The sequence below is a fragment of the Cervus elaphus genome, chromosome 6 (genome assembly GCF_910594005.1).
Source record: "Cervus elaphus chromosome 6, mCerEla1.1, whole genome shotgun sequence".
NCBI classification, from domain to species: domain Eukaryota; kingdom Metazoa; phylum Chordata; class Mammalia; order Artiodactyla; family Cervidae; genus Cervus; species Cervus elaphus.
The window spans coordinates 43418071-43444217 of NC_057820.1; the positions used below are offsets into that span (position 1 = coordinate 43418071).

Genomic DNA, 26147 nt, shown 5'->3' on the forward strand with positions numbered 1-26147 from the left:
TCAATTTGGAGCTGAAAGTTACAATTTGACTTATAACTCTATGGCAATATAATCTAGGCTGGATCTCAGTGTTCTCGCTTGTAAACTGAAGATGATAATAATTATCTCATAAGGTTACTGAATTTTCTTTTATATGTATCTAGTGCAGCACTTGCCACAAAAATATTGAATAAATGTTCACTTACTCATTCAAAAAAATATAGTAACCTGTTTCCTAAATTTCATCTACAGATTATAGAAAGCATTTTGACTTATCCACAAAGGCTTCACCGTTTTTCAGTGTTACTTCTTGGTAATGAGGGGGCAATGGAAAAATAACACGAAGAATGATTTCAGTCTTCAGGATTTATTTGAGAAGACAGTGAGATGAGATCAGCTACTGGAGAACATAGATCTCACCAGGAAAAGAAGAGCAAAACCAGCAAATGTAAGGAGGCTTTGTTTCTTCAGGTCAGTCAGAGCAATGAGACCGATAAGACGTGCATGAGGAAAGAAGTAAGGATAGTAAGGCGGGCTATCATTTTCTCTTTAAAGCATGCTGGAGTCCCCAGACCTGCTAAAGACATGATTGCAGATCACGCAGCGTGTTCCCTGGAGGTCCTGTGTGTATTGAGGGGCGGGGGCTACAAACCAACAGCACCAGACTAGGGAACTGCGGCTTTCTGGTTTTAACGTATAATAGGTTCTGCCAACTCCTGGATCCTCGGAGAACACTGTGTTTTCAAAGCAGCTGGCTTGACTTTAAAGACTTCTGGATCATAATATACAATATGCATAGGAGTCCTGAAATGGAAAAAAAGATTCGACTTGAAATAGGATGAAAGGGAAAGAGAACTAACACTCCTCAGGCATCCACTATATGTTAGGCACCGTGATATTATCCCGTTTTACACTTGATCTTAGCCAAAAGGCCGAGAAGCGATTCTTATCCCGTTTTGATTTTCATAAGCATCTCATAAAACAGGTATCATTGACCTCCACTATACAGGTAAGGAGATGAAAGCTCAGGCAAGTCGTAAGAATGACCTGTGGTCAAACCTAGATTTGTGTCAGATTCCAAGGCCTTTCCTCTTTCCATAGAAAGTGAATTCTGGAAATTCCTCAATAATTTGGCAATGTTAAAACAAAGCCAGACAGTTCACTAGTGAACTTGAAGAAATCATGTTTTTTTGAAGTTTCCATCCTTAACCACCAAATAAGAATTTTGCTACCAGGACAGAATCTTGAGTACCTGGTCTTACTCTTCCCTTTCCTTTGTCAGTGTACGGAGAATAAGTGCCATTTCATTTGATGTTTAACTTTTTTTTTTTTTTAAAAAAAGAAAAAACCTATTGCAAAATTTTAGAATATTTTATTATATAACATTGAATATATTTCCTATTCCCTGAGCTCAAGACTACTGCAACTTTTTCAGTTATGTTTTCTTGATGGTGCTAGAAAAAGGGGATCAAGTATTATCCCTTGAAGGTAACAAAATGAATTGAGGTTCAGGCAAGTTGAGAGGTCTTCTGAAAAATGAACAGGAATTAGAGGCAAGTTTTTCTTTGTTTAATATATTTTCTGATTTATTTGAAATAGTTCATCCATGTACATGATGCAAAAACGTTCAAAAATTACAAAAGTCTATTTAGGGAAAAGTAAGTCTTCCTCCCATCCTAGCTCCCTAAGCCCCCAAAGTAACCATTGTTACCCGCTGATTATGTACTCCTCTGAGATAATATAAGTGGGCTTCCCCCATGGCTCAGCCCATAAAGAATCTGCCTGCAATGTAGGAAATTGTAACAATTATGTTTCTGCCCTATAATTTGTTTTCCTCAACAATATAAGTATAGATGTGTGTGAGTCACTCAGTCCTGTCCCACTCATTGCCCATGGACTGTAGTCCAACAGGGTCCTCTGTCCATGGAATTCTCCAGGCAAGAATACTGGAGTGGGTAGCTATTCCCTGCTCCAGGAGATGCTCCTGACCCAGGGATCAACCCCAGGTCTCCTGCATTGCAGGCACATTCTTTATCACCTGAGCCACCAGGGAAGTCCCAACAATAGAGATAGATTATTCCCCTAATAATATAGATAAATAATCCCATATCCATAATAACAGAGTTGTATCCTAGGTCTAAAGCTCAATACTAGTCCACTATTTAATTGAAGTCTTATCAACAATTCATTGTAAGAAGACCATAGATTTGCCACAATAAATGTAACAAGTGAGATGATTTAAAAAATCTATTGTTTTCCTACAACTCATTTCACTGACCTTACTAGATCAGCTTTTCCCTCAATATCCCCAGGCTCTCCTGTCCCATCTTAGCCTTTACTTGACATACCTTGCATTTGGGTTAGCTAGTTCTTGAACTCTGGGAGATATCTTGGAATGGAGAGCAGCATAAGATACTGGCCAGAGGGCATTGCGGGGAGGTAAATAATCTTTATGAAGAGGCTTGGCCTTAGCTAGAGCTAGTATTCGAGGGCTAGGGTGGGCCAGCAAGGCAGCGTGGGAGATCTATAGTGGAAACAAAATGACAGAAAAATCTCACATCTCTCTTTCCAGGTATAGCCTTTATCGAGTCACCAGTATTTCTCTCCTGATTCCTCTCCGAACTGGCCTCTCTGCTTCCCTTCTTGCCCCGTACTATCCAGCCTTCACACAGCAGTTACTGAGGGCGAGAAGGTGCATTTTAACAAGCGTATTCCATGAGCCAGAGAGTGTTTTCAGTGATCTGCCTGTATCATTCCCATGCAATCACCATAATAACTTGATGAGGGATGTACTTTCTAAGGCCCAAGTCAAATCATGTCACTCTCAGGGTTTAAACCTTCCAGCAGCTTTCCATTTTGCTAAGAATAACATTTAGGCTCCTTACTGTGGCCAAGAAGGTCCTACATGATCTGCCTGCTATTGTCCATGACCTCACCTTCCTTCCATCTCTCCCTTGATCACTAAGACCCCAGCCACACAGGCCCCTCTGGCCCAGCTCTTTCCATCTCAAGACCTTTGCACTTGCTAGTTATGCTTGAAACTTTCTTTCCCCATTCTTGTCATGCCTCCTCTTCCATCATTCAAGTCTCTAGACTCAAACATCACATTCTCAAGAAGCTCTTCCCTGACTATCCAAGATATATCGGCCATTCTAATTACCCTCTTCCACAATACTTAATCTTCTTGACAGAACTCACCAACATCTGCCTTAGCTCATTTATTTTATTGTTGGTGTGTTCATTGTCTGCTTCTCCCCACCAGAGTATAAGCTGCTTGGGAGACATACCTGTTTGCCCAAAACTAGACTAGATTCTGGAGCATAATTATTGCTGAATAAAGATATGTTGACTGACTGACTCATTGACTCCTTTTGGTCCTACTTTGGAAACCACATCTGCAGGAGGCCTTTCTATTATGTTGCTTTATTGGTAAAATAGGAAAGATGACATATAGCTACTATTCTCTCTCTCTCAAGAGTATAATTATCTGCAGTAGTTGTTCAGTCACGTCTGACTCTTTGTGACCCCATGGACTACAGCCCACCAGGCTACTCTGTCCATGGGACTTTCCAGGCAAGAACACTGGAGTGGGTTGCCATTTCCTTCTCCAGGGGATCTTCCTGACCCAGGGATCGAACCCTCATCTCCTTCGTCTCCTGCATTGGCAAATGGAATCATTTTTTTAAAAGATTTTTTTTAAACCCCCAAACAATTCTAGCAACTAAAGACGGCTATAATCACATACCAAGGAAACCGAGAATCAAGTTTTGATTTGTCCAAAGGTCACAAGTCATTTTAGCAAACTCAAGTCACTCTCTCAAGGTTTTTTTTATTTCCTAGGGGATTTCCTAATAGAATTCCACATCTAATCCTCAGATTCCTATAATGATGAAATTGGTCTGACTTCCTTTGGCAACATGATCATTAGGTATTTATTGAAAACTCGATTGGGATTAGAAGTCAAGTAGCCACTACAGTGAATGGAGGGGAGTGTCCGGGAGGAAGAGTGAGGGAAACCACCAAAGGTGTTGGGCTCTGTGCTAAACACCTGCCTTATCGATTACCACAAGTCACAACAGGCCTGAAACTGGGAACTATTATCTTGACAATCCCCTTGCTCACAATGCCATCACAGCTTTAGGACTTTGGCATGTGCTCTTCCCTTTACGAGAACATTCTCTTCTCTTCTTATTCACTTAGCTGACCCCTTCTCATTCAGCTCAAATAGTCCTTCCTTCAAGAGGCTTTCCCTGATTACCATACACAAGAAGCGTATTCTCTACCCACAGCCATAGTCACTCCTTTCCCATTTTCTTCATAGCACTTATCACTAACTTGACATCATCTTATCTGTTTACTTATTTTTTTTTCTCCCTCCTTTGTGTTCACCAGCCTTGGTGTCTGGCACGCAGAAGATATTCAAATCCTTATTAAATGAATAAGGCTCAAGAAGGTTATCACATCACAGAGCTAGCAGTAGTGAGGCAGGAACCTGAACTCAGCTCTTAATGACTCCCAAATTCATGATGCTCTTCGCCCACAACCCTCAACCTCTCTCCATATCTTGCAGCTAGGTCTTCCTTCCTGCCACAGACCACTCTTTCAAGGTTTCTTATCCAATGACTTTGGTCTATGCCCTACGGAGGCAAAGTAACACCTGGGAATGAGCAGAAAGTGAGCTGAAGGATGCCAAGGTAGTGACAGCTTACAGGACGAATGGGCTTTTCACTTCTTTCTCTTTCAAAGCACAGACCCTCTATCTTGATCCGTGGATGGGCAAGGTCTACAATTCTAGGAGCTGCAATAGCAGTCAGGGTAGACGACAAAATCTTGGTTTCAATCTAGGGGAGAAAAAGAAAACAGTACTTATAAACATCAAACACTAAGTACTATCTAGGTCATAGTTACAAAGTAGCATCTGATTGCTGGACCAGGCTTCTTAGTACATTCAACAGAAGAGATGAGAATATTGTAGTAACCCATGATTATAACCGAAAGCATCAATTTCCATCCTTCTGAAACTAGGTTGTATAGATTCAAACTCAGTTATTTTGGAACTTACTGTTAAACTAAAGATGGAGAAGAACTGAACAGTCCTAAGAGTTACTATTAAAAAAGACTTAGGATGACATTCACAGAGGTAAAAGGACTTCTTACAGCATATCCATCCAAAGTCTCTGGTGGCAAGTAACCTCAGGTACTTGTAATAGTAACTTGACTTCTTTTGTGGGCGTGTGTTATTTTTAAACTCTTAGAAGATTTAGAATTAACTGTCAAATAGCTAAGAAAATATAACTCATAGAAATAACACTTTAACTTCAGAATAAGTATGTGCAAAAATTGATGAAGTTTGAACAGGGACTGTGGAATAGATATGGTACTACATCAGTGTTAAATTTCCTGATCTTAGTAACAGGACTGTAGTTCTAAAAGATAATATCCTATTGTTAGGAAACACAATAAAGCGCTGAGGAAAGGGGTATACGATGTCTGTAACTAACTTTCAAAAATGATTCAGGGAGGGAGTTCTCTGATGATCTAGTTAGGATTTGGCACCTTCAAATGCCGTGGCCCAGGTATGATCCCTGGTCAGGGAACTGAGATCCCAAAAGCTGTGCAGGGTGGCCGAAAAAGGAAAACATGTGAACTGAAAAGTGACTCAGGGAAAAAAATTAAATACACACACACACACACACACACCCTACACAGAGGACAGAGAACGACAAAGCCAATGGACTTTAATTTTTGCAGCTTGTCAATAAATTTGAAATTACTAAAAAACAAAAAATAAGCATATGTTAGAATAAAAAGTAGGCACATGTTTTAAGAGAATTTGGCCTGTAAGAATGATAACATTACAACTGCAATTTGCAGTGTATCATGGAGTAACTGATTTAGAAGGATGACATTCAGTTGAAATCTTAACTTTATGTGATTCTGAAACAGGCTGGGACCTGGGACCCTTTATTGCAGTGCCTTTACCTCGACAAATGCCTCCTGGAGCAACAGAATACAAAGAAATTATAAGGGGACTAAAAGAACCACTTATGTGCACAGCTGGGGCAAATTATGACTAAGTAGAAGACACAAAAAGGCCAAAACTCAACTGCCACTTTGAGATACCAGGAGCAAAAGCAGGATGCTATGCATGATCCCTGCACGCAGCGCCACCAAGGGAGCTGGCAGACCACCTAGGCCACCCTTCCTGTCACCTACCTCTGTGCTCGGGCACTCAGCTGAGCCCAGCTCTCTGCAGTCCCATGGTCTGTAGCCTACCAGGCTCCTCTGTCCATGGGATTCTTCAGGCAAGGATACTGGAGTGGGTTGCCGTTTCCTCCTTCAGGGGATCTTCCCAGCCCAGGGATCGAACCTGCCTCTCCTGCACTGGCAGGCAGATTCTTTACCACCGAGCCCCTGGGAAACTTCATCTGCCCCCACCCTCACCCTGTTTAAGGGAGCAGCTCAGCCCACTCTCAGGAAGCAAGCAAGGGCACCTGTTACTTGTTTTCCCGATGAAGCCTTGCCTGAATTTTTCATCTGGCCTCTTATCCATTTGTTGATTAAAGAGTCCAGGAACCTGGGCCAGTATCAATGCTTACAACATTAAAAAACTTCAGAAAAAAAAAACATTCAGGTTCACTGTATTTATAAGTTTAATGTCTTCTATTTTTAAATAACTATTTAATATTTGAGGTTTTATTAATGTAGATGGTTGACATAAAGTAACTTTAAAAGAAATCAAATATAATATATTTAGGCTTCCCAGGTGGTGCAGTGGTAAAGAATCTGCCTGCCAAAAAAAAAAAAGAATCTGCCTGCCAATGCAGGAGACACAAGAGATGCAAGTTCGATCCCTGGGTCGGGAAGATCCCCTGGAGAAGGAAATGGCAACCCATTCCAGTATTCTTACCTGGAAAATTCCATGAACAGAGGAGACTGGTGGGCTGCAGTCCATGGGGCTGCAAAGAGTCAGATACGACGGAGCAAGTAAGCATGTATAAATATAGTTTAAACTATTTGAATGAATTTAATTAAGTTTGTGTATCAGATATTACTTAGGACTCTTAAAAGTTACTGTCAAAAACTTCTAGAATTATAAATAGAATAATAAAACTACCAAACTAAACTTAAAAGCCTAAGAAACAGATTTTCTAATTTGAAATTTTAAAAATTGGCTATTAATTACTGAAGAGCATACCTTTGCACAATCTTTTCTGGATACAAAAATCATGCTCAAGGATACCAAAAGACTTGCATCACTGGGTGTGGAAGTTTTTTTCTTAAGTGCCTATAAATTCTTTGCCACTTCTCTCATGGAGAGGTGAGGTTTGCAGCCCTGCCCCCTTGAATTTGGCCAGACTTGTACCTGTATCAATCAACAGAATATGCCTGCAGGGACATAATGTGACTTCCAAGGCTAAATCATAAGAAAAACATGGAGCTTCTACCTGATTCTCCAGGAAGGCTCACCCTTGGAACATTACAATTTAGGATATTCCTTCTCAGAATACAGCTGTCATGCTGAGAGAGGTCTAAGCCACATGGAAAGGCCATACAAAGGTGACCCTGTAGACAGTCCCAGCTGAGTTTAACCTTCAAGGCATTCCAGCTGGGGGCACTACAAATAGTTGTTGTAATGGACTGAATCAGAGATCAAATTGTGAGCTATCATTTCATGGAGAAAGCAAGGGAGTTCCAGAAAAACATCTGCTTTATTGACTACACTAAAGCCTTTGACTGTGTGGATCACATTAAACCGTGGAAAATTCTTCAAGAATTTTGAAGAATTCTTGAAAGAAGAATTTTGAAAAATTCTTCAAGAAAATTCTTCAAGAGATAGGAATACCAGACCACCTTACCTGTTTCCTGAGAAACCTGTATGTGGGTCAAGAACTGGATATGGAACAACTGATTGGTTCAAAACTGGAAAAGGAGTATGCTGCTGCTGCTGCTAAGTCTCTTCAGTTGTGTCTGACTCTGCAACCCCATAGACGGCAGCCCACCAAGCTCCCCCTGCCCTGGGATTCTCCAGGCAAGAACACTGGAGTGGGTTGCCATTTCCTTCTCCAATGCGTGAAAGTGAAAAGTGAAAGTGAAGTCGCTCAGTGGTGTCCTACTCTTAGCGACCCCATGGACTGCAGCCTACCAGGCTCCTCCATCCATGGGATTTTCCAGGCAAGAGTACTGGAGTGGGTTGCCATTGCTTTCTCCAGTATATTGTTACCCTGCTTATTTAACTTCTATACAGGGTATATTATGTGAAATGCCTGGCTGGATGAATCGCAAGCTGGCATCAAGATTGCTAGGAGAAATATCAACACTCTTAGATATGCAGACGATACCACTCTAATGGGAGAAAGTGAAGGGGAACTAAAGAGCTTTTTGATGAAGGTGAAAGAGGAGAGTGAAAAAAATAGCTTAAAGGCAAACATTTCAAAAATGAAGATCATGGCATCTGGTCCTATCACTTCATGGCAAATAGATGGAGGAAAAGTTGGGCTCCACAATCACTGCAGATGGTGACTGCAGCCATGAAATTAAAAGGCGCTTGCTCCTTGGCAGAAAAGTTATGACAAACCTAGACAGCATATTACAAAATAGAGATATCACTTGGCCAACAATGGTCCATGCAGTTGAAGCTATGGTTTTTCCAGTAGTCATGAATGGCTGTGAGAGCTGGACCACAAACAAGGTTGAATGTTGAAGCACTGATGCTTTCAAATTGTGGTGCTGGAGAAGACTCGAGAGTCCCTTGGACTGCAAGGAGATCAAACCAGTCAACCCTTAAGGAAATAAACTCTGAATATTCATTGAAAGGACTGATGCTGAAGTTCTACACACTTTGGCCACCTCATGCAAAGAGCCAACTCATTGGAAAAGACCCTGATGCTAGGAAAGACTGAAGGCGGGAGGAGAAGGGGACGACAGAGGAGGGGATGGTCAGATGACATCACTGACTCAATGGCCGTGAATCTGAGCAAACTCCAGGAGGACAGAGGTGCCTGTTGTACGTGGGGTCACAAAGAGCTGGATGTGACTTAGCAACTGAATCACAACCATGGACTGAATGTTTATATCCACCCCCTCAACACCCCTCTAACCTCCAGCCAAGTTCATATGTTAAAATCCTAACCCCCAGTGCAATGGCACTGGATGTGGGCCTTTGATAATTAGGTTCAGATGAGGTCATGAGGGTGGAACCTCCACAAAGAGACTAGTGTGCTTATGAGAAAAGGGAGGGAGATCAGAACTCTCTCTGCTTACATACAAAGCATAGGTCATGGGACACATATCGGGAGGATGGCTGTTACAACCCAGAAGAGGGTCCTCATTAAAAAAAGAATCTAGGGGCACCTTGATCTTGGATTACTCAGCTTCCAGAATTGTGAGAAAGAAACGTCTGTTGTTTAAGCCACCCAGTCTACGGTATGTTGTTAACAGCAGGCCAAGCAAGGCAGGTATGGAGCTTTCAGTGGATTTCAGCTCCCTACCATTTGAGACACCCAAACCCATTAGAAATCTCTCAGTTGAGGCTCCAGACATCATGGAGCAGAGACAAGTCATAACTGCTTCCCTGTCAGAGCTGCTGACTCAAAATCCTTGAGCAGAGTGGGCTTCCCTGGTGAGTCAGGGGTAAAGAATCCGCCTGCCAACATAGGACACAACTCGGCAACTAAAAAAAGCCTGAGCAGCAACGAAGACCCAGCACAGCCAAAAATAAATAAATTTTTAAAAATTTATTTTAAATCCTTGAGTGTAACAAAATGACTGTTGTTCTAGATCACTATGTTTGGGTGTGGTTTGGTAGAAAGCAACAGAAAACCAGATCAGAACTTAAGGATGAGTGCTCTGTTCGGGCATACTGGGTTTCATTGCACTTTGCAAATACTGTCCTTTTTTTTTTTTTTTTTAATTAAAGGTTTGTGGCAACTCTGCATCAAGCAAGTTTATAGGCACCATTCCCCCACCAGCATCTACTCACTTTGAATCTGTCTGTCAGATTTGGGTAATTCTCACAACATTTCAAACTTTTTCATTACTGTTATATTACACCGATCTGTGATCAGTGATCTTTGACTTTACTATTGCAAAAAGATTATGACTCACTGAAGGCTAAGATTATGGTTAAGAATTTTTAGCAGTAAAATATTTTTTAATAAAGGTATATACATTGGTTTTTAGACATAATGCTATAGCATACCTAATAGACTACAGTAGTGTAAACATAACTTTTATATGCTCTGGGAAACAAAAATATTCATGTGACTTACCTTATTGCAATATTTGCATTATTGGGGTGGTCTAGAACTGAACCCAAAATATCTCCAAAGTATGCCTATATTAGTCCTAGACTATCTGGAATTTGTTCTCTGAGCAGATTAGATTTAAAGCTATTAATGATCCTATTGCCAGGGGTCAAAAAAAAAAGAAGAAAAAAAGACACCGGCAGTCCATGGCATGTACTGATAGAACCGAAGCATGATTTGGGGAGCCAAGCAGGTGCTGACGGAAATCTTTTTAAGGAAATAAACAAGTGTCTGGGGTGGGTTTATCGCCCCTAAGTGCACTGGAGAAATGGAGAAAAGAATTATCAGCTCAGGGCTTTAAATTCCCACTTGAAGGTGTAGTTAAGAGACTGGAAAAGTTTTTGTGACTTACCCAAAATAAATCCTTATCTCCTATGGTCACAGGACTGAAAATACTGAAAACCAAACTTGAAATCTACTTCTGTGAATAGTGTAGTTCAGTGCAAATTGAATTCCCAAACTTATACCGTCTCCTATGTTAAAGTTAGGGCAATGACTGAGAAGGAATTGGACCTTGAAAATTGGAATTGAAACATAAGGGCCCGTTCCAGTGAAGCTGGGTACCCGTGAGTATCCTACGCCTTCCTCCCTTGTCTGAAGAGGTGAGACTCTCCTAGACGGGAGAACCTGAAATGGCCACTGAAGTATTTTCCAGGGAACTGCTCATTTGCCCCTACTCTCTCTCATTTCTCCTAGATCTATGACCAGACCCAAGTCCCAGCTGCCATGAAAGTCTTCCATAGACTTCTCATCAGCTCCCATAATTTCTTAAGGTTAATTTAACATAATACTCATTGTGAATCTGCTTCTCACATCAATCCTGACAGAAAAGTTCATTTGATGAGAGTGGAAAATAAACAGGAAGAAAAGAGAATATCCACCTAGAAATAAGAGGGGAGCACATCACAGTTACAATCAGGTTACAAAGTCTATATAGAACTGTTTCTTTCACATAGACCACTTACGCTTTTTGGAGGAACATAGTTTGGATTTGTGGCTTTGGCTATTGAGAGTCGTAATATCCGAGGAGAAGGATCAGAGAATTGAACAGAATCTCTTATTAAGTAATCACTGAAGGGTCTATAGGCAAATGGAACATGAAATATTATAATCACTGGAAGAACCATAACTCCATTTTCATTGCTATAATTAACCGCCAATCAATTATATATATATTGTTTCTATCTCAGGAGCATCTTTTCCCAAAATCATTCATGCTCCTTCTGTTAGATTGGTATTTCTCAAAGTTGTTTCACTATGATCCACAGTACCAAGTACATTTTATATTATGATACAGTATATGTAAATTTGCCTATCTGAAACTAAATGATCATGAAACGATGCTCTCCCTAGGCAATATATTCTGATTTTTAAAATTTCATTTGATTTCATTAAAAAAAATAATTGGAATTGATTTCATGATCCACTGATGGGTTGAGACTTGCAGTTTAAAAAACACTTCACTGTCTACCAAAACCTCATATTAAAACCCTGAGATAAAAATTCCAGTCGCTATCGAGAACCTTCTGTGGTAGACCTCTGCAGAGCAGTCTGAGAGTACTGGCCGTAACTTCCAGCAACCTGGTCGATTATCATAGTGGTTTTCCTATGTATGCCTTTTCCAGAACAGAGATCTGTCAAGCAACAAACCTACAAACATAGTATGGAAAAAGTTTTTCTCAAATAAATACGATTACCCTCTAGGATTAGTCTGTTAGATTTAAAAGCTGAAATATTGCTGGCATATCATAGAATTTACCCTTTTGAAATGTACAATTCAGTGTTTTCTGGAACATTCACAAAATTGTGCCATCATCACCACTACCTAAATTCAGGATGTTTTCAATGCTCTAAAGAGAAATCCCACAGCTATTAACAGTCCTTCCCCATGACTCCATTCATCATCCCTAGAACCAGTACTCTACTTTCTGTCTCTATGGATTTTCCTGTTCTGGACATTTCAAATAAATGAAATCACACAAATATGTTGCTTATTGTGTGTGGCTTACTCTACTCAGCATCTTTTCAAAAATCATGTATCAATTGTCATTTCTTTTATGGCTGAATAATATCACATTATATGGACTTGTCATATTTTGTTTATTCATGCATCCACTGATGAACATTTGAGTTGCTTCCACTTTCTGGCTATTTTAAAACGCTGCTGTGAATAACCATGTACAAGTTTCTGTGTGAACATGTTTTCAATTCTCTTTGGTGCATGCCTAAGAGTAGCTTTGCTGATCATACGATAATTCTATGTTTAACATTTTGAGGACCTGGAAAACTATTTTTCACCCCTTTTACATTCCCACCAGCAATGTATGAGGGTTTCAACTTCTCCAGTACAAGTTATTTTATGTATATTAATTATTATTGACACTCCAGAGGTGTGAAGTAGAATCTCATGGTTTTCATGTGCATTTCCAAGATGATTAATGATATTTAACATTTCTCATGTGCTTTTTGGTTTATTGTATATTTTCTATGGAGAAATGTCTATTGAAGTCCCTTGCCTATTTTTTAAATTGGGTTGTCTTTTTTGCACAATTTTAAGAATTATTTATATATATATTGAATACTAGTCCCTTATATGATCTGCAAATATTTTCTCCCAATGTATGAGTTGTCTTCTCATTCCCTTGAGAGTGCCCTTTGATGCAAAGAAAGTTTTTACTTTTGATGAAGTCCAATTTATTATATATTTTTTGTCACATGTGTTTCTGGTGTCATGTCTAAGAAGCCACTGCTTAGTTACAGAGATATATGCCTATGTTTTCTTCTAAGAGTTTTACATTTTTGCTCTTATATTTAGGTCTGTGATTCATTTTGAATTAATTTTTATGCTTGGTGTGAAGTAGGGGTCATTTGCAAAAGAATGAAGTTGGACCCCTATTTCACACCAAACATACAAGGAATGAAAAACCCAGTTATCATGGGCTTCCCTGATAGCTCAGTTGGTAAAGAATCCTCCTGCAATGAAAGAGACCCTGGTTCAATTCCTGGGTTGGGAAGATCCCCAGGAGAAGGGAAAGGCTACCCAATCCCATATTCTTGGACTTTCCTTGTGGCTTAGCTAGTAAAGAATTCACCTGCAATGTAGGAGACCTGGGTTCAATCCCTGGGTTGGGAAGATCCCCTGGAGAAGGGAAAGGTTACCCACTCCAGTATTCTGGCCTAGAGAATTCCAGACTGTATAGTCCATGGGGTCACTAAGAGTCAGACACGACTGAGCGACTTTAAAAAAAAAACAAACCAGTTATCATAGCGCCATTTGTTTAAACGACTATTCTTCTTCAATTAAATTTTCCTGGCATCCTTGTAAAAAATCAATTGATATAAACATAAAGGTTAAAAAAAATAAAGGCTTATTTCTGGACTCTCAATTCTTTTCCATTGATCTGTATGTCTTTTGATCTTTCCATTGATCTATATCTTTATGCCAGTAACACACTGTTTTGATTATTGCAGATTTTTAGCAAGTTTTCAAATTGGAAGCTGTAAGTCTTCCAACTTCGCTCTTCTTTTTCTAGACTGTTTATTTGCTACACTAGGTTTCTTGCATTTATATATGAATTTTAGAATCACCTTGTCAATTTCTACCCAAAAAAGATAGCTAGAATTTTAATATGTGTTGAATTGAATCTGTAGATCAATTTGGTGAGACTTGTCTTCATAACAAAATCAAGACTTTCAATCTACGAACAAAGAATGTCTTTCCATGTATTTAAATTTTCAGTTTCTTTCAACAATGCTTGTCATTTTCTGTGTACATATAATTCTTTTGTTAAGTTTATTACTAAGTATTTTGTTTTTATTTTTAATTATAGTAAAATACATACAGTGTAAAATTTACCATCTTAATCATTTTAAAGTGTGTAATACAGTAGTGTTAAATGCATTCACATTGTTGTGAAACCAACCTCCAAAACAATTTTCATCTTGCAGATCTCTAAATCCACTAAATGGCTCCTCATTCTTCCCACCACCTCGTCCCTCACAATCACCATCCTACTTTCTGCATATGAATTTGACTGCAGTTGGTACTGTGTATAAGTGGAGTCATATAGCATTTGTGCATGTGATTGGCATATTTCATTTAGCATAATATCCTCAAGGTTCATCCCTATTGTACCATGTGTCAGAATTTCCTTCCTTTTCAAGGCTGAGTAATATTCCACTGCATATATTATTATTATTATTCCATTGCATGTATGATTTTTGTATATTGATCTCGGATTCTGTGCCTCCTTGAATTCATTTATTCAACCCACTCCAGTATTCTGGCCTGGGAAATCCCATGGACAGAGGAGGTGGGCTACAGTCCATGGGATTGTGCATCAAACACAACTTAGTGACTACACCAATATTTTTACATGGATTTCCTGAGATTTTCTATATATAAGATCATGTCATGTATGAGCAGAGAGAGTTTTACTTCTTCTGTTCCAACATGAATACCTTTTATTTCTTTTTCTTGCCTCATTGCTCTGACTTCAATCTGTAGTATGATGTTGAATGGCAGCTTCCCTGGTGGCTCAGTGGTAAAGAACCCACCTCCCAATGCAGGAGACATGGGTTCGATCCCTAGACTGGGAAGATACCCTGGAGTAGGAAACGACAACCCACTCCAGTATTCTTGCCTGGGAAATCCCAGGGCCAGATGAGTCCTAGCAGGCTACAGTCCATGGCGCTGCAAAAGAGTCAGACACAACTTGGTGACTGAGCACGCACACATGATGTTGAATAAAAATGGTAAGAGCTGATGTTCTTGTCTTACTCCTGATCTCAGGGTAAAAGCATTCAGTCTTTCACCATTAATTATGATGTTAGCTGTGGGTTTTTGTAGATGTCCTTTATCAAGTTGAAGAAATTCACTTTGATACCTAGTTTGTTGAGTATGATGTGTGTTAAATTTTAAGTTCTTCTTTTGAGTCTATTCAGGTAATCATGCTCAGTTCAGTTCAGTTCAGTCGCTCAGTCATGTCCAACTCTGTGATTCCATGAACTGCAGCACGCCAGGCTCCCTGTACATCACCGGAACTTGCTGAAACTCATGTCCATCAAGTCGGTGATGCCATCTAACCATCTCATCTTCTGTCGTCCCCTTCTCCTCCTGCCTTTAATCTTTCCCAGCATCAGGATCTTTTCCAATGAGTCAGTTCTTCCCATCAGGTGGCCAAAGTATTGGAGTTTCAGCTTCAGCATCAGTCCTTCCAATGAATACTCAGGACTGATTTCCTTTAGGATTGACTGGTTGAATCTCCTTGCAGTCCAAGGGACTCTCAAGGGTCTTCTCCAACATCACAGTTCAAAAATATTAATTCTCTGGCATTCAGCTTTCTTTATAGTCCAGTTCTCACATCCATACATGACCACTGGAAAAATCATAGCTTTGACTAGATGGACCTTTGTTGGGAAAGTAATGTCTCTGCTTTTTGATATGCTGTCTAGGCTGGTCATAGCTTTTCTTCCAAGGGCAAGCATCTTTTAAATTTCAAGGCTGCAGTCACCATCTGCAGTGATTTTGGAGCCCAAGAAAAGAAAGTGTCAGTTTCCATTGTTCCCCCATCTATTTGCCATGCAGTGATGGGACTAGATGCCATGATCTTAGTTTTTTGAATGTTGAGTTTTAGGCCAGCTTTTTCACTCTCCTCTTTCACTTTCATCAAGAGGCTCTTTAGATCCTTTTCACTTTCTGCCATTAGGGTGGTATCATCTGTATATTTGAAGTTATTGATATTTCTTCCAGCAATCTTGATTCCAGCTTGTGCTTCTTCCAGCCCAGCGTTTCTCATGATGTACTCTGCATATAAGTTAAATAAGCAGGGTGACAATATGCAACCTTGATGTACTCCTTTCCCAATTTGGAACCAGTCAGTTGTTCCATGTTTGGTTATAACTGTTGCTTCTTGACCTGCATACAGATTTCTTAGGAGGCAGATAAGGTGGTCTGGTATTCCCATCTCTTGAAGGTTTTTTGTTCTATTTGGTTTACTACATTGATTTCAGAATGCTGAACTCAATATATTCTTGTATTCCTGGAATAAACCCAACTTTGTCATGGTGTATAATTGTTTTTATATGTTGTTAGATTTGTTTTCCCAGTATTCTGGTGTGGACTGCTGCATGTATATCTGGACTTGGTTAGGTAGTAATTTGGTATGAACTGTTACATATATACTCATAAGAGATATCATTTGTCATTTTGTTCTCTTTGACCTTTCCTGGTTTTGGTGTCAGGAATAATATGGATCTCATGACCTAGTTTTTGGAGGAAACTGAAGGACTGGTGTTAGTTCTTCTCTACATGTATCACTAAGTTTATCAATGAAGGCATCTGTTCCTGAGCTGTTCATAGGAAGTTTTTAAAAATTATTAATTAAATCTCTTTACTTATTATGAGTCTTTTGAGATTTTCTATTATTCAGTAAGTTTCAGTAGTTTGTCTTCCTAGGAATTTGCCTGTTTCATTTATGTTATCTAATCTGTTGACCTTATAATTGCTCAGAGTAATAATCCCTTATAATCCTTTTTTATCTCTATAAGTCAGTAGTAGCAACTCTTCTTTTGCATATGATTCCTTAGAAAGGTCCCTTCTTTCTCTCATGATGGTTTAGTTGCTAAGTTGTGTCTGACTCTTTGCAACCCCATGGACCATAGCCCACAAGGCTCCTCTGTCCTTGGGATTTTCCAGGCAAGAATACTGGAGTGGGTTGCCATTTCCTTCTACAGGGGATCTTCCCCACCCAAGGATTGAACCTGGGTCTCCTGCATTGCAGGTGGATTCTTTGCCAACTGAGCCACCAGGGAAGCTCCTTTCTTTCATGATTTTAGTAATTTGAATCTTTTTGTCTTGATAAGTCTAGCCAAGTGTTTTTGTCATTGCTGTTGATCTTTTCAAAGAGCCAGCGTTTGATTTTGCTGATTTTTCTCCATCTCCCTAGTTCCTATTTGTTTCTACTATGATCTTATTATTTCCTTCCATCTGCTACTTTTGAATTAGCTTGATTTTCATTCGTAATTTCTTAAGATGGAAGATTAAGTTATGGTATTCAATCTTTTATTTTTTAATGTAATCATTTATAACTAAAATTTCCTGCTAATAACTATTTTAGATATAAGTTGTGGTATATTGTGTTTTCATTTTTATTAATATCAAACTGATTCATTCTTTGACCCATTGTTTTTGTTTAGGAAGGTATTAAATTTCACATATTTAAAATTTCCCTTCTGCTATTGGTTCCCAATTTCATTTCACTGTGGTCAGAGAACTGGTTTTGTATGAATTCAATTCTTCTCAAATTATTGACATTTGTTTTATGACCTAATATATGATCTATCCTAAAGAATATCTCATGTACACTTGAGAAGAATGTGTGTTCTGCTGTTATTGGATATACTGTCCTATAAATGTCAGTTAGGTATTGTAGGTTAATATGAAACATCAAAAATGTCTCAAAAATTGGTGACAGACAAATATTCTTTTAGTTTATAGACTGAAATCTCTATCAAATTTACATGTATATTTTAACTAAATTAACAGATTTTATTGAATGAATTGATAAATAAGCAAATTTTGTGGAGGAACTGGGCCACTTTTGCTGGATTTTATGATGGAAAAAGACTCAAGTGGTCCAGTTCAACCACTCCCTGAATGCAGGAATCTTTTTTAAAATCCACCTAAAGTCATCATTTCTGTTTGTGCTTGAACATTTTCAGGGATTTGGGTGGAGATAGCAGTTGATTTCTCCAGATAAACACTTTCCCTACTGAATGGCTATCAGAAAGATTTCTGTACCCTTAGGTGACACTGGCTGCTGTATAAATCCCTTGTTCTACTTCGAGTTCTAGAATCAACATTAAGTAACTTTAATTTGATTTTCCCTTCCTCTTTCAGATGCTGACCTTTTAAACAAACAGTTATCACTGTTTCCTTGGTGTCTTCTCTAAGTTAAACATATTATTTCTCCTAAGTATTATTCATATAACACTTTCCAGAAGACTCAACATCTTATGCATTCCCATCTGAATAGTCTCAAATTTACTGTCAGCTTCTTAAGGTATAACATCCGTGAGTGGACATGTACACCTAATGTGCTCTGACTAACGTAGTTCACGGCAGTAGTTTCACACTCCTGTATGTGAACCTTGTGCATATTCCACTAACACAGCCTAACATTTCTTCCAATGACCTCATTACAATCATAGTTCTCATGTGGAAGATATCACCTAAGCTGTCTTTTAAAGTGAAAGTCGCTCAGTCGTGACTGACTTTTTGTGACCCCATGGACCATAGCCTGCCAGGGTCCTCTGTCTATGGGATTCTCCAGGCCAGAAAACCAGAGTGGGTAGCTGTTCCCTTCTCTAGGGGATCTTCGCAACCCAGAGATCTTTTAAAGACAAGTAGAAATCCAGCATTTAAAGCAAAAGGAAGAGCGTTTATAGTCACAGGGGCATAAGAGAACATAAGAGAATTGTAGGGTGGAGAGGGAGGTGGGAGGGGGGATCGGGATGGGGAATACGTGTAAATCTATTGCTGATTCATGTCAATGTATGACAAAACCCACTGAAAAAATAAATTTAAAAAAAAAGAGAGAGAATTGCAAAAACCTGTAATGTTTCATTTGAATATTTTTGAAGTCGCTGACAATGGTGAGTATGGTGTGAATTTTAGCTTCACTACAATTTGAGTCAAATGTAATTATTGATGATGATCTTCTGATTACCTACATTTGCTGTAAACTTTAGATTTTTCACTCTGATCCTTTGAAAACCAAGTGGACTTCTATTTTGTGAAATTGCATATACTCAAATAAGAGCAACAATATTGTGACAGTCACCAAATCAGATGAGAATTTACAGAGATTCTCAAGGCACTCTACCTGTCTATTAGGTACCCTCTCTTGTATCTGTTGGGCTGTGCCAGCTTCTGGATCCTTTTGGAAGGTTGGCAAAACAGTGCAGGAGAGGGGATCTCCCAGATTACAGACTCTCTACCGCAGCTATAGCAATATTGAACCCTGCAAGTTGTAGAAGAGAAAGTGAGTGAAACAGGCATGAATTTGAATTATTAAATCCAACCAGCCTAATAGTGTAATAGGAGCTCACAAAGAAGTAATAAATTCTATACATTTTCCAACCAATTCTATGAAGACAGCATTACCATAAACAAAGACACTACAAAAAGAACGACATTAGAAAAAAACTACAGATCAATATCTTATGAAGACAGATGCAAAGATTCTAAGATTTTGTTGGAACACAGGCACAATTGTTTACATATGTCTATAGGTGCTTTCTCAGAGTTGCAGCAGACAATTTATGGCCAATTTTACATCTGGCCCCTTCCAGAAAAAGTTTGCTGACTTTTAACTAAATTGTATATTGAAGGAGGTAGAGAAATGGCTACCTCAATTATCATATAAACCAAACTTCAAATAATGGTTATCTTCACTTTTTTCTTTACTTTAACTTCCCTCATGCCTGTACCCATCCTCCCCACACCTTATCATCTTTCCTCAAAGTGCCAACTAGCAGAAAGTCCAGTCATTCAACAAACATCCAAAGAAAACAAATTTGCAAAGGGCATCAAAAGTCTTAACAACATTATTACTTTTAGATGCCCTACTTAACTCATTATAACCACGCCCATGGGTGCTATACAAAATTCATAGTTTCATGAATAAAATAAGAGTTATATATTGTGCTATATATAGTATATAGTATATAACACAATATATATAGTTTATAGTATATAACACAATATATATAGTATATAGTATATAACACAATATATATAGTATATAACACAATATATACAGTATATAACACAATAGTGTTATATATTGTACATGCATCTGCGCTGTGGCTTCAGTCACGCCCAACTCTTTGTGACTTTATGAACTGTAGCCTGTCAGGCTCCTCTGTCCAAGAGATTCTTCAGGCAAGAATATTGGAGTGGGTTGCCATGCCCTTCAGGATATCTTCTCGACCCAGGGATCGAACCCTCATCTCTTATGTCCCCTGCATTGGCAGCTGGGTTCTTTACCACTAGCACCACCTGGGAAGCCTGGTGTATATCCTTGCATAACACCCTCATTTTATTAAAAAATCAAAATCATGATAAGCCAAGAAACTGTAAGATATAATACAAGTCTGCAGTAGCTAAATATTAGATGTTGCTCTGGAAAAGTTTTACTGTAGCATCAGATTGGAAATGGATATAGAATCTGTAATATTTAACAAATTTTGTGTTTCTGAAAACACACAACCTGGAAACACACAAATACTAACCTATTAGGTACATATCGGTGGGAGACTTCCTTAGGCTGGGCAAGGCTCTCTAATCTTCGGGTCATTTGAGCTTTCAAAGCACTCTGGGAAACAGGGCGAATAGGATCTTGATTCCCCCAAAACAGTTTTCTGTTAAAAATCACGAAAAAAAATGCTAAGAAAATTCACTGATAATTGACATCTTAGAAATGGCTCTTGGTGGCTTCTCTATTGATTTTACTACACTTCAAGAACGGCTCTATTATAAAATTTTACAATTTCCAGGCATCAGGAGCTGATAAACTGCTTATGGAAGTTAAAACAAGAACAAGGCTGTTTTATCTACTGTCTTAAAAGGTGATGACCAAAAATGAATCTATCAGAGACAGTTCTGTTTCTGCCATCATGTAATGGACACTGCAATTACAGTAAGATCATCATAAAATGGGCACACCACTTATCCACACTGTGACTCCACTTTGGGTGAAGCACTGTACCAGATCTAATTAACTTCCGTAGACCCCACATTCAAATACCATCACACTAGGGCTTGGGATTTCAACATGTAAATTTTGGGGGGACACAAACATGCAGTCTATATCATCTGATAAAGTACTGGCATTCAAAAATACAAAGAATTATTAAAATTCAACAATAAAAAACAAACAACCCAATTAAAAAGTGAACAAAAGATGTGAACAGACACTTTAAAGAAGATGATACACAGATGGCAAATAACCATATGTAATATGCTCAACATCAGGTCATTAGGGAATTGCAAATTAAAATAATGAGGCACCTCTGCACATTTATTAAAAGGGCTAAAACACAAAACACAGATAACACCACGCGCTGGTGAAGACGTGAAACAACAGGAACTTCCATTCGTTGGTGGTAAGAGTGGTACAGATCATTTGAAGACAGTTCTGCAGTTTCTCACAAAGCTAAGGTCATAGTCTTACCATATGATCCAGTCGTTGTACTCCAAGGTATTTACCCAAATGACTTGAAAACCTTTATCTACACAAAAACCTGCATATGACTATTTACAGCAGGTTTATTCATAATTGCACCAAGTCAGAGGCAACCAACATGTCCTTCAGTAAGTGAATAAACTATGGTACCTCCAGACTATGGAACATTACTCAATGCTAAAAAGAAATGTACTATTGCAACGAAAGGCCATGGAGGAACACTAAAGGCATTTTGCTAAGTGAAAGAAGCCTGTCTGAAAACTTACATATTGTACAATTCCAACACTACATAACATTCCAGAGAAGGTAAAATTATAGATACAGTTAAAAGATCAGTGGTTGCAAGGGGTTTGGAGAGAAGGGAAAGAGGGAGAGGGATCAATAGGTGGAGCACAGGTAATTTTTAGGGCAGTGAAACTATTCTGTAGAATAATATAGTGTGAATACACAACGTTACACATTTGTCAAGACTCAGAGAACTGTGCAACACAAAAAGTAAACCCTAATGTAAACTATAGGCTTTCGTTAATAATAATGCTCAATACTTGTTCATTAACTGTAACAAATGTACCACAGTAATGCAAGTTAACAGACTTCCCTGGCAGCTCAGACAGTAAAGTGTCTGCCTACAATGTGGGAGACCTGGGTTCGATCCCTGGGTCAGGAAGATCCTCTGGAGAAGGAAATGGCAACCCACTCCAGTAACTCCTGCCTAGAAAATCCCGTGGACAGAGGAGCCTGGTAGCCTACGATCCACGGGGTCGCAAAGAGTCGGACACGACTGAGCGACTAAACTTTCACTTTTCAATGCAAGTTAATAATGTTAATAATAGGGGAAACTAGGGGAGGGGTGGTAATACAGAAACTTTCTCTGTAGTTTTTTCTGTAAGTCTAAAACTGCTTTAAAAAATAAAATCCATTAATTTAGAAAATAAAAGATCAATGGATGAGGGAAAAAAATCAGGCTTTGTTCAGACCAAAAAAGAAAAGGGGACATCCTGTGACCAGGAGTGGAAAGCCAGTGGGTCCAGCCCGCTGGAGACCCCAGAGAACAGGTGTGCTCTTGGCAGAGGCCTAGAGACACAGGCCCAGATGTTAGAAGCTGCAAATGCGAACTTGGAGGATGGACACAAGTGTGTCCCATGTGTGTAGAATAATGCCCTGGGACAGTGATTCTCAAACCTACCTGCCTGTTAGGATCACCTGGGGAGTCTTTAACACTCCTAAAGTCTAGACTGTGCCCCAGGCCAAGTGAGTCAAGATCTCTGGGGATGGAACCCAAGAATCAGTCAGCTTTTAAATTTTCCAGATGACTCCAGTGTGCAGACAAATTTGAGAATCACTGACCTAAGTTTCAGCTTCCTTGTGCTGACTCAGCTGAGGTGACAATACTGATTCAGTGGCCCCACTTGAGCACAGAGCTGCTAGGATGCAGAGTAAGTGGACAGGTGAAAATAATACTTATTGAATGTAAGGAATAATCATCACAAACAAGACCACATAACATTACCTTACCTATCTGGGGCTCCCCATTGTTTCTTAGGCCTAGAAAGATCTTGAATTCTCTTCCTAGAAAAAGAACTAACAAATACCAGCAGATTAATTCAATGAGGATGCTTAACAAATATGTTTACATTAGATGTAATCAAACAAATCTCATCTGAGGGAGAAATAAAAACCAAGGTCCTATTATACGGGATTTGAAGAGTGCTAAAAAAAAGCTAAAAGTATTCAATAATATTGTGAACCCCAAATTCTCACTTTTAAAATCATTAAAAATATACTATATAATAAAAGACAATAAATACACAATATGACCAAGAATGTACTATCTCCAGAAGAATCCAAGTAAAATGTACACTTACTGGCAAAAACCCTCAATTTTCATAGTAAGTAAATTTGTAAATGCTTGATAGCACTGGATGTTGAAGAGACTGTACAAGAAAATTTCCAACAGAATTTGTGGCTTCAGGTAAACTATGAAACAGGCAAAATATACTCTGGGTACCACTCAACCTCCAACCTGCCCTATTCTGCTCCTTGGACTTCCCTGACTATTCTGAATCCACCTGCAGCAGAGACAGTTTGTGGTCCCCAAGTATCCGTGTGTTCCTTTGCATTTTCCAGACTCCTTTGCAGCTATTTGCAGCTATGTGACTAATTATGTCTATCCTCAGCAGAAGTTAATGAACAATAACAACAAATCTTTCCAAACATGAGATTGTGATGGTGGTTTGAGATAACCAAAAGATTCTTCAGTGGTTAAATGTTTGAGATCTGATATGTAATTGATGGACTTCCTAGGGGGCTCAGTGGTAAAGAGTCCATCTGCCAAGGCAGGAGATGCTGGAGACACAGGTTCAATCCCTCTGTGGGGAAGATCTCCCTCTGGAGAAGGAAAAGGCAATTCACTCCAGTATTCCTGCCTGAAAAATCCCACGGACAGAGCAGTCTGGTGGGCTACAATCCATGGTGCCGCAGAGTTGGACATGACTGAGTGACTGAACACATACATATGTAACTGATGCAATGTACCCTGCCCCAAGCCATGTCTGCTATTGTCTGGAAATAATGAAGATACTGTCCACTGCCAGGGGAAAAAAAAAAACTACACCCTTACTCAATTAAAAAAAAATGATTTTGCCACGCAAGTCGAACTCTGCTATGATGGCCCGAACCAACTTTCCAGGGAGGGTGGGTGGCTAGGTGGCGGAAAAAGCAAACTATAGTGCAGACAAAATATCTTCTTATACATGAATCTTTGCAGGCAATTTAGCTCCTGGCTCCATCATCACCTCTAAGCCAGGTTTTCCCTCTCTACCGTTTTGTCACCACCTAAATAATATTATTTTAATGCATCATTTTATATATCAGACTACTGACAGTTTCTCCATTGTATTTATATAGATAGTTAAACTGTATTGTTACTTTAATTGGAAATTATCTCATTAACACCTGTTAATCTTGTGTGATCATTCACTTATTGTGGGTTGTGTCACCAAAGCTACGCCATCAACCTACATCTCTTCATCTTAATGCAGGCTTGCCCTCTCTCTCAAGTATTACATTACCTTACAGCATCTACTTGTGACCCTGTGCAGAAACAAAAGAATGTGGTGGAGGGATCTGAACTCTTCAAGGCATATTTTTTTTTAATGAGGATTACTTTGCTTTTACATGTCTTCATTGATAATTAATCTCCTGTAGTTCACCAATAGCTAACAAAATTTTGGAAATTCTTACCTTAGGAGCAGAGCAATAAATATATGTTTATATAGCAACAATTAGGAAACAATTTCATGTCTGAATTGATGGGGTAATTCAAATAATTCTTTCTTTTGGTCAGAATGCTTTTTTACACTTGACTATTTTGCTTATCCTAGAGTAGGAAATGGCAACCCACTCCAGTATTCTTGCCTGGAAAATTCCATGGACAGAGGTGCCTGGCAGGCTACAGTCCATGGGGTTGCAAAGAGTTGGACATGACTGAGTGACGGAACACCCATGTATATTTTGCTTATACTAAATATTTCTTTTAAAACCATCAGGTACAGCACATTTGTTTAACAAGATTATTTAGAGAATTGGGACAGGCACAGATAATAGAGAACAAAATTTTCTCACAGAAACAAACCAAATTAACCAATCAAATGAAAGCAAGAAATAATATAACAACAAAAACACTTAAAGAAACACTCTTCATAGTCTTTTTTTAAGTATAAAAACTTTCCAGATGTAAATGATTTCACTGTCTGTTTAGTAATAGGAGAGTCTGCTCACTTGGCATGCATTTATTTGAAGTAATTTGGTATTTTAAGTGGATATTCAGTAATACTCAGTAAAAGTTAGTTCTACCAGATTTGCTGCCTACTCATCTTACAACCTTGGGAAAGTGACATGATTACTCTGAATTTCACTTTCTCTCAGAAAATCTAGCTGATTATATCCACCCTATCAACTTCTCAGGATTCCTGTGAGAAAATAAAATTTAAACAGCAAAGTAGTACATAAAAATAAGGCAGCAGTGTTTAATGCCTAAAAGAGGTGAGGAAAAAACAACTAGAAAATATAGTACTTAGGAAATGCAAACTAAGTCCAACCAATAACAATAAATGTAGATGGTAAACAATAACAATATGATTAATTACAACTCACTTATTAAAAGAGTGAAAAAATAAAATCTGGTATTATTTACTTCTCATCTATATAAGCCATTGATAGGAACCTTTAGTATTTTCTCTTGAGTGATTTTATTCTATTACCTCATCTAAGTATATCTTAACCAAATCAAGAATAAGCATCTGTTTTCAGGAGACATCTAGTTTGTACACTGCATGTACACACACACACATATTTCTTTTTTTTCATAGAGGGCACTTTCTTGAAATTTCATTAGCGACTGAATTTTGAGTTAGAGGCAAGAGGAGATTGAGACGTACTAACAAGAAGCTTCACAAGGTCTATGCCATGAGATGGTGAGTGCAGGATCCCAGGTGCCTTTAGGGCCTTGGACCTTTAGGTTCAGCCCTGTCAGGTGGCACGCACAGCCTGAGCGACAGGTAAACACCGAGCGAATCTAAGGGGAACGCTCCCACACCTCTGTCCTAACCAC

General features: G+C 38.9%; 1 protein-coding gene across 1 annotated transcript in view; it reads right to left on the minus strand.

Moving 5' to 3' along the window:
• Window positions 1-450: 450 nt before the first annotated feature.
• Window positions 451-26147, minus strand: part of THEGL (theg spermatid protein like) — a 37433-nt gene continuing 11736 nt past the window's right edge. Inside the window, exons 3-9 of the mRNA XM_043905866.1 lie at window positions 23051-23116; window positions 20583-20711; window positions 19172-19309; window positions 11252-11366; window positions 4689-4820; window positions 2328-2503; window positions 451-783 (exon numbers count right to left, since the gene is read on the minus strand). Of these exons, the coding sequence (XP_043761801.1) occupies window positions 669-783; window positions 2328-2503; window positions 4689-4820; window positions 11252-11366; window positions 19172-19309; window positions 20583-20711; window positions 23051-23116 (871 nt within the window). The 3' untranslated portion in view covers window positions 451-668. The remainder of the gene's footprint in view (window positions 784-2327; window positions 2504-4688; window positions 4821-11251; window positions 11367-19171; window positions 19310-20582; window positions 20712-23050; window positions 23117-26147) is intronic.